This window comes from Phyllobates terribilis, unplaced genomic scaffold (genome assembly GCF_046119375.1).
Source record: "Phyllobates terribilis strain yellow unplaced genomic scaffold, ASM4611937v1 Scaffold_9__5_contigs__length_417890890, whole genome shotgun sequence".
Classification (NCBI taxonomy): Eukaryota; Metazoa; Chordata; class Amphibia; order Anura; family Dendrobatidae; genus Phyllobates; species Phyllobates terribilis.
The window spans coordinates 363928863-363938703 of record NW_027362769.1 but is presented as its reverse complement, the minus strand read 5'-3'; the positions used below and the strand labels follow the sequence as shown (position 1 = coordinate 363938703).

Here is a 9841-nt window from a genome sequence, read left to right as displayed (position 1 = left end):
GTGGGGAATTGCATAGGGAAGTGATGTTGCATGTTGGGGACTTGCATATATAAGTGGATGATGTTGAGGGTCTAGCAGAGGGAAGGGCGTGATGCATGCATGGCACTGCATATTGTGGGGAATTGCATAGGGAAGTGATGTTGCATGTTGGGGACTTGCATATGTAAGTGGGTGATGTTGAGGGTCTAGCACAGGGAAGGGGGTGATGCATGCATGTGTTGCATGTTGTGGGGGCTTTTACAGGGAATGAGTTATGGGCACACCATCTGTACTGTCAACGCTTTGAACGCAGTATACTTTATGCTGCGTCCAAAGCGCTGCACGCAGGTGAATCCGCATGTGTTCATTGAACCATGCGGATTCACCCCATCCTATACACTGCACTGATCTAATTTCTCTTGTGGAGACTAGCGACTCCGCAAGAGAAATTGACGGAAAGACGCGCCGCAAGTCCGTGTCCGCGGGTGATCCGCAGGTGCCTGGAGATGCATAGTGGGCATGGGATTTCTTCAAATCCCATCCACTTTGCTTGTATTATCGAATGCTGTGGTTTGCACGCAGCGCAAGTGTGCTGCATCCAATCAGCAGCGTTTACTGACCGTGTGCACATACCCTTTATGTTGCATGTTGGCGCCTTGCATATGTAAGGGGGTGTTGTTGCATTTCATTCCTCTTGCATGTAGAATTTGACTGATGCTGCATGTTGGGGGGCTTACACACTTAAGGGGTGCATCTGGAATCATAATATCTGTTAAAGGGGCCCACTGAGACTCTTTCGCCCGGGGCCCACAAAAACCTGGAGCCGGCCCTGGTGTGTATATACGATGAAGTGGGCGGATTAGCTTGATCCTGTGTTGGAGTTTGGGTTTCCTTTTTTATGTAATATTTTTTGAGAGCCAATTTTCTCATGAATTGTTTGATTCCAATAAAGGCCTGAAATTTGTTAAGGCCTATCGAGGGGGCAAACTTCAGGCCCTTATTAAGTAGGTTGATTTCATTGGGTTTTAGGTTGTGTTTACTTAGGTTAAAAATAGAATCACCTTTACTGTTTATCTCTTCTAATTGTTTCTTCTTTTTGGAGAATTGCCCTCCTCTACAGCCCCTTTGGCGCCTTTTCTTTGGGCCAACTGAAAAAAATTTGAGTTGCTGGCCCTTTTACTAATTTGTGGGTGTTGAGAGTTCGATCTGGTTCTCAAGCCGTTGTCTTGGGAGGCGGTAGGATATTGATTATTATTGCTAGGGTTTTCATTAATTTTTTTCCAGTGGGTCAAAGCAGTTTTGTGTGTTAATGGGCGTAAGTATTGGGGAGGTAGCTTCAGTGGAAGGTTGAGGGCTGGTTGTTGTGCCTCTATGGCCATCCAGTTGTGTTTGATGATAATAGTCTGGTGTTGGATGGGTGGAAAATCTGTCCTCTGATATTTGGGTGTCTGATGGTGGTGGACTGGCTATGGCCTCGTTCACAACTTCAAAAACTAATCCTTCCCGTATGTGATATTGTGTGTTAATGTCTGGGATAGCGTCACGTCCAAATTTCAATCTTTTCAAATTTCTATACCGAGCAATGATTTTTAACTTCTTGTAACCTACATATTTAAATAAAATTGGACATTTTTAACATCTTCAATGTTATTTCTTGCCACATACCCTATACACTAGCGCAAGTTGTTTTATATATTTTTTATACTAACATTACGTTAAATAACATCCGCCTGGAATATAATCATATACACCTCTTGTAGAAAAACGATGCCCCCTGGAATGTTTGGTGGCCAGTGTGAACATGGGCCTACACAGTGCATGCACATGCATTTATTTTCCACTTTTTCTCTTTAGGCTTCGGTTTCAGGATTTTTGCACTCTTTGCAAATAAAGGAGTGGTTTCCTTTTTCCTTGAGCTGGACATTACATTTGTATATTTCTCCATGGCTGGGTGTCCATTAGCCAGGTCTCAGGCCTTCTCATCCCTTATTAACATTACGTCACTTTACATACGTAAGGTTTTAATACTAGAGGTTAGGATTCCTTACCTTTCCATGGTTCCCAGGATGGCTTTAGCTCTGCTACATTGACATGACAGGCTGGATCGCAGCAGAACGCTGCCATCCAGTTTGCCATGCCGCAGACACTGAGAAGCTCCTCAGTGAAGCTCCTCAGTGTCTGGCTGTGACGGCATCCAGATGAGTCGAGTTCATGTCCCCCATTTTAATAGCTAGTAAAGGCTAGGTATTCAGCTGGGGGCTGATATTAGTAGCCTGGGAAGCTCCGTGGGAATTACCCCCTTCCCAGGCTTCAAACATCTGCCCCAGCCATCTGCTTAACCTCCGCTAGAGACTAAAATAACGGGGAACCCCACGCCAATTTTTTTTTTAATAAATCCTTTATTTTAACACTAAATGACAAGTACAGTAACCAACACTGTCACTGTACTTATTATATACTAGATGGTGGCCCGATTCTAACGCATCGGGTATTCTAGAATAGGTATGCGGCCGACCGGGCGCAATCAGCAGAGCGGTATTTAAATTTGGCGCCAAAATCGCTGATTGGTCGAGGCCGGCAACCGCGACCAATTAGCAAAGCGGTGTTAAAATTTGGCGCCTATATCGCAGATTTGTCACTGCCGGCGGTCGCGACTAATCAGCAGAGCGGGGTTTAAATTTGGCGCCAATAATGCTGACTGGTCGCGGCCGGCGGTCGCGACCAATCAGCAGAGCGTTATTTAAATTTGTCGCCAATAATGGTGATTGGTCACGGCCGCGACTAATCAGCAGAGCAGTGTTTAAATTTGTCGCCAATAATGCTGGTTATTCGTGACCGGTAACCGCGACCAATGAGCAGAGCGGTGTTTAAATATGGCGCCAATATCGCTTAATGGTCACGGCCGGCCACCACGACCAATCAGCGAAGCGGTGTTTAAATTTGGCGCCAAAATCGCTGATTGGTCGCGCCCGGCGGTCGCGACCAATCAGCAGAGCGGGGTTTAAATTTGGCACCAAAATTGCTGATTGGTCGTGACCGTCGGCCGCGACCAATTAGCAGAGCGGGGTTTAAATTTGGCGCCAATACTGCTCATTGGTCGCGGCCGGCGACCGCGACCAATCAGCAGAGCGGTGTTTTAAATTGGCACCAAAATCGCTGATTGGTCGCGGCCGGCCACCGCAACCAATCAGCAGAGCGTTGTTTAAATTTGGCGCTAATCTCGCTGATTGGTCGCGTCTGCCGTCCGCGACCAATAAGCAGAGCGTTGTTTAAATTTGGCGCCAATCTCGCTGATTGGTCGCGTCTGGTGTCAGCGACCAATCAGCAGAGCGTTGTTTAAATTTGGCGGCAATCTCGCTGATTGGCAGCGGCTGGCAGCCGCGACCAATCAGCAGAGCGTTGTTTAAATATGGCGCCAATCTCGCTGATTGGTCGCGGACGGCCGGCCACCGCGACCAATCAGCAGAGCGGAGTTTAAATGTGCCGCCCATCTCGCTGATTGGTCGCGGACGGCCACCGCGACCAATGAGCAGAGCGGCGTTTAAATTTGCCGGCCATCTCGCTGATTTGTCGCGGCCGGCCACCGCGACCAATCAGCAGAGCGGCGTTTAAATTTGCCGCCCATCTCTCTGATTGGTCGCGGTCGGCCACCGCGACCAATCAGCAGAGCGGCGTTTAAATTTGGCGCCAATACTGCTCATTGGTCGCGGCCGGCGACCGCGAACAATCAGCAGAGCGGTGTTTCAAATTGGCACCAAAATCGCTGATTGGTTGCGGCCGGCCACCGCAACCAATCAGCAGAGCGTTGTTTAAATTTGGCGCTAATCTCGCTGATTGGACGCATCTGCCGTCCGCGACCAATAAGCAGAGCGTTGTATAAATTTGGCGCCAATCTCGCTGATTGGTCGCGTCTGGCGTCAGCGACCAATCAGCAGAGCGTTGTTTAAATTTGGCGCCAATCTCGCTGATTGGTCGCGTCTGTCATCCGCGACTAATCAGCAGAGCGTTGTTTAAATTTGGCGGCAATCTCGCTGATTGGTCGCGGACGGCCGGCCACCGCGACCAATCAGCAGAGCGGCGTTTAAATGTGCCGCCCATATCGCTGATTGGTCGCGGTCACCGCGACCAATCAGCAGAGCGGCGTTTAAATTTGCCGCCGATATCGCTGATTGGTCGCGGTGGCCGGCCGCGACCAATGAGCAGAGTGGCGTTTAAATTTGCCGCCCATCTCGCTGATTAATTGCAGCCGGCCACCGCTACCAATCAGCAGAGCGGCGTTTAAATTTGCCGGACATCTTGCTGATTGGTCGCGGCCGGCCACCGCGACCAATCAGCACAGCGGCGTTTAAATTTGCCGCCCATCTCGCTGATTGGTCGCGGTGGCCGGCCGCGATTAATCATCAGAGCGGCATTTAAATTTGCCGCCCATCTCGCTGATTGGTCGCGGTAGCCGGCCGCGACCAATCAGCAGAGCGGCGTTTAAAATTGCCGCCCATCTCGCTGATTGGTCGCGGTGGCCAGCCGCGATTAATCAGCACAGCGGCGTTTAAATTTGCTGCCCATCTCGCTGATTGGTCGCGGTAGCCGGCCACCGCGATCAATCAGCAGAGCGGCGTTTAAATTTGCCGCCCATCTTGCTGATTGGTCACGGCCGGCCACCGCGACCAATCAGCAGAACGGCGTTTAAATTTGCCGCCCATCTCGCTCATTGGTCGCTGTGGCCGGCCGCGATTAATCAGCAGAGCGGCGTTTAAATTTCCCGGCCATCTCGCTGATTGGTCGCGGTAGCCGGCCGCGACCAATCAGCAGAGCGGCGTTTAAAATTGCCGCCCATCTCGCTGATTGGTCGCGGTGGCCGGCCGCGATTAATCAGCACAGCGGCGTTTAAATTTGCTGCCCATCTCGCTGATTGGTCGCGGTAGCCGGCCACCGCGACCAATCAGCAGAGCCTCGTTTAAATTTGCCACCCATCTCGCTCATTGGTCACGGCCGGCCACCGCTACCAATCAGCAGAACGGCGTTTAAATTTGCCGCCCATCTCGCTCATTGGTCGCTGTGGCCGGCCGCGATTAATCAGCAGAGCGGCGTTTAAATTTCCCGGCCATCTCGCTGATTGGTCGCGGTGGCCGGCCGCGACCAATCAGCACAGCGGCGTTTAAATTTGCCGCCCATCTCGCTAATTGGTCACGGCCGGCCACCGCGACCAATCAGCAGTGGGGCGTTTAAATTTGCCGCCCATCTCGCTGATTGGTCGCGGCCGGCCACCGCGACCAATCAGCAGTGGGGCGTTTAAATTTGCCGCCCATCTCGCTGATTGGTCACGGCCGGCCACCGCGACCAATCAGCAGTGGGGCGTTTAAATTTGCCGCCCATCTCGCTGATTGGTCGCGGCCGGCCACCGCGACCAATCAGCAGTGGGGCGTTTAAATTTGCCGCCCATCTCGCTGATTGGTCGCGGTCTGCCACCGCGACCAATCAGCAGAGCGGCGTTTAAATTTGCCGCCCATCTCGCTGATTGGTCGCGGTAGCCGGCCACCGTGACCAATCAGCAGAGCGGTGTTTAAATTTGCCGCCCATCTCGCTCATTGGTCACTCCCGGCCACCGCGACCAATCAGCAGAGCGGCGTTTAAATTTGCCGCCCATCTCGCTCATTGGTCACTCCCGGCCACCGCGACCAATCAGCAGAGCGGCGTTTAAATTTGCCGCCCATCTCGCTTATTGGTCGCTGTGGCCGGCCGCGATTAATCAGCACAGCGGCGTTTAAATTTCCCGGCCATCACGCTGATTGGTCGTGGTGACCGGCCGCGACCAATCAGCACAGCGGCGTTTAAATTTGCCTCCCATCTCGCTGATTGGTCGCGGCCGGCCACTGCGACCAATCAGCACAGCGGCGTTTAAATTTGCCGCCCATCTCGCTGATTGGTCGCGGTCGGCCGGCCACCGCGACCAATCAGCAGAGCGGCGTTTAAATTTGCCGCCCATCTCGCTGATTGGTCGCGTATGGCCACTGCGACCAATCAGCGTCGTATTAGTGTGAGCCCGGGAGCGGCGCTGCTTGTGCGGCTCCGTATTAGCGAGGACCGGGGAGCGCCGCTGCCTGTGAGGCTTCATCTGCTGCGAGAAGCCGGGAGATGAGCGACTGCTCGCAGCAGAAGCGTCCCGACCGGCGGCACCGCTCCCCGGTCCTCCGTTCACACTTGCTGTCGGGAGATCAACGGGCCAAGCCGCTGATCTTCCGACGTTAGCCACATGGAGGTCAGCGGCGCCGGTCGGGGTAGTTGTGCTGCTAGCGCCGCTCATCTCCCCGCTGCATCGCCGCTGACCTCCGTCCGCCAGATGAGCCGCTAACGGCCGCCATCTTTTTTCAGAAATCCCGCGGCGCTGATTGGCCGCTGCCGGACCAATGAGCGACGCGGGATTTCCAGGACAGACAAACAGAAAGACAGACAGACAGATAGACAGACAGATGGGATAAGACAATTATATAGTAGATGTGACTCACATGTTTCTATCTGTCTAATCTATGTGTGATGCTCTATTCTTTCTGTTCTAAATTGTCGGGTAATGCCACATCTACCAAGGCTGTGACATTACAGTGAGTGGTAGACAATCCCTGTATGATTGGTGCTCTAAATAGCGCCAAACATGCAGTATTCGGCGAGCTCCCAGCATCTCGAGTACTGAGATGCTCGGCGAGTACCGAGCAGTGGCAAGCATGGTCGCTCATCACGAGTGTTCCCACATTCCACTGAGGCTGAGATCACCGAGGCTGATCAGCTGATCTTCAGCTTATGAACCCAAGTGACCTCACTCTTGCAGCTGCAATGTATACTGGCAGTAGTGATTACACCCCTGTCAGTGTACATTGCTGTCTTCTACAGCAGTGACATCAGTGATTGCTGAAGTCACTGCTGTAGATGTGACCCGGATCGCCGAGGGACAATCTGGATTGCGTCATGATAGCGGACATGTGAGGGATATGGTTGTTTTTTATTTTTAGTTATTTTACAAAAGATAGGGCTTCGGGGATTGAGCATATAATAAAAAAAAATATTAAAACAGCTTTCAGATGCCCCAGAAATTACATGAATGGGAATGCTGATGAAAATTGGGTGAATTGGATTAGCTTACACCTAGCTCTTTTGTTTGGTGATGACAAAATGTCAATCAGACCCTGTCATTACCAAGCCTAAATAAAGTAAAGTAAAGAGTTAAATAAACACACAGACACAGAGTAAACACTTTATTTGAAATACAACAGACACATTCTGTTAAGGGAATCTGCCACCCCCTGGGAGATATCAGACCTCTACTATGGGCATACAGGTTGTAGAAAAGAAAATCTATACATACCTGTATGGCTCATAGTAGAGGCTTGATTGCAGAGAAAAGTGTTTTCATCTACTCTATTTTCCACAGGCTTGGCATCCCCCGGATGCCAATAAATCCCCACCTAACTGTATATTGTTCCCCAAAATATCCGCCTATATGGTTAGTTACCTTATTACCCCACTGCCCTACACGTCACACGGCCCTGTGATGTGCTCTGTTCTACCTCACTTCTCGGGCATGAGCAAAGTGCCGCTCACATAAGGCGCGCTTTGCTTCATCCTGGCGCCGTCCCTCTCTGCACTGTGCCGCAGGGTTCCATTGCGCAGGCACCGGGAAGTGATAGTTACTGCATACGCAATAACAGTATAGGAGACCCACTCTTTAATAATGGGAACAACAAAGCATAGCCAGCTGATGGCTTATTCACTCTTTATATCCATGAAAGGAAACCGAAGCATCCCTGACCCCGGGTCTTGTATTACAGAAAGCGGAGACTGCTCAACTAAAGTCTCCAGACTCCTGTATGGGACGTAAACGACCAATGATCGCTGAACACAAGCTGCTTTCCCGATATAGGTCGGTCATAGAACCTTGTGTTATATGGAGACAAAGAACAGAAAAGCCATCAGCCGCTGAGCGGGAACTTCAAACTCATGAACAAAAAGTCACGTGACCTGTGTAGGCTGCGTCTTATTGGTGTTTCCACAAGTCTGCTTCACATTGGCGGCTTCAGATCCATCCAATGATAAGGTAGGAGGTCGGGGCAGCGGTGGATAAAAAGCGACTGAGGAGACTGAACCGGCATCACAAGAGAGTATATTTCTTTCTGTGCTTTCCACTTTTTGGAGAAGATTACAGCGATGTCTGGACGTGGCAAACAAGGAGGCAAAGTACGTGCTAAGGCAAAGACCCGCTCATCCCGGGCAGGACTCCAGTTCCCAGTCGGCCGTGTGCACAGGCTTCTCCGCAAGGGCAATTATGCCGAGAGAGTCGGCGCCGGCGCTCCGGTCTATCTGGCCGCTGTGCTGGAGTATCTGACTGCTGAGATCCTGGAAAAGGGCTTTTATCCCGGGCAGGGAAGCACAAGGGGAGAGCGGAGCTCCACTCGGGATCAGCTAGAAGGAGGCGGGGCCTGTGCTCAGTGTCAGCCAATAGATGCTCAGGACTATGCAGCTCAGCAGCCAATCAGTGCGCAGTAAGCCTGTACATATAACAGGCGCCTCCAGCTCCGGCCTCAGTGTTTTGTTCTAGTTCCACAGCACACGATGGCAGAGACCGCACCAGCCGCCGCTCCCCCTCCCGCGGAACCGGCCGCCAAATCCAAGAAGCAGCCGAAGAAATCCGCCGCCGGGGGCGTCAAAAAAAGCAAGAAGCCCTCCGGTCCCAGCGTCTCCGATCTGATCGTGAAAGCCGTGTCCGCCTCTAAGGAGCGTAGTGGGGTGTCTCTGGCCGCCCTGAAGAAGGCTCTGTCTGCCGGAGGATACGATGTAGAGAAGAACAACAGCCGCCTGAAGCTGGCCGTCAAGTCTCTGGTCACCAAGGGCGCCCTCCTCCAGGTGAAGGGCAGCGGCGCCTCCGGGTCCTTCAAGCTGAACAAGAAGCAGCAGGAGACTAAGGACAAAGCGGCCAGGAAGAAGTCAGCAGCTGCGGCCAAGCCCAAGAAGCCTGCTGCAGCCAAGAAAGCCGCCAAGTCTCCTAAGAAGCCCAAGAAGGCTCCGACCGCGGCCAAGAAGAGCCCGAAAAAGGCCAAGAAGCCCGCAGCAGCTGCCAAGAAGGCGACCAAGAGCCCCAAGAAGCCAAAGGCCGCTCCCAAGCCCAAGAAGGTGACGAAGAGTCCGGCTAAGAAAGCTGCTAAACCCAAAGCTGCCAAGAGTCCTGCTAAGAAGGCAGCTAAAGCCAAGAAGCCCGCAGCTAAGAAATAATCCAAAGCCGCCCTGTTATTACCCCACAAAGGCTCTTTTCAGATCCACCACCTTGTCCCCTTCATAGCTGTATGATCAGTGCCACCACCTTGTACCCTGCAGAGCTGTATGATCAGTGCCATCATCTTGTCCCGGCAGAGCTATATTATCAATGCCACCACCTTGTACCCGGCAGAGCTGTATGATCAGTGCCACCACCTTGTCCCCTTCAGAGCTGTATGATCAGTGCCACCACCTTGTACCCTGCAGAGCTGTATGATCAGTGCCACCACCTTTTCCCTGGCAGAGCTGTGACCAGTGCCACCACCTTGTTCCTTGTAGAGCTGTGTGATCAGTGCCACCACCTTGTCCTCGGCTGAGCTGTATGATCAGTGCCACCACCTTGTCCCTGGCAGAGCTGTATGATCAGTGCCATCACCTTGTCCCCGGCAGAGCTGTATGATCAGTACCACCACCTTGTCCCCTGCAGAGCTGTATGATCAGTGCCACCACCTTGTCCCCTGCAGAGCTGTATGATCAGTGCCACCACCTTGTCCCCTGCAGAACTGTATGATCAGTGCCACCACCTTGTCCCCGGCAGATCTGTATGATCAGTGCCCGTATATGC

General features: G+C 52.2%; 1 protein-coding gene across 1 annotated transcript; it reads left to right on the top strand.

The window, feature by feature from the left end:
• Positions 1-8577: 8577 nt before the first annotated feature.
• On the top strand, positions 8578-9234 carry LOC141161146 (histone H1.01-like). The gene has a single exon (XM_073645916.1). The coding sequence runs from the start codon at positions 8578-8580 to the stop codon at positions 9232-9234; it is 657 nt and encodes a 218-aa protein (XP_073502017.1).
• Positions 9235-9841: the final 607 nt, after the last annotated feature.

Coding starts and splice junctions, on each gene's coding strand:
- LOC141161146 (XM_073645916.1), top strand. CDS start 8,578: ATGGCAGAGACCGCACCAGCCGCCGCTCCCCCTCCCGCGGAACCGGCC.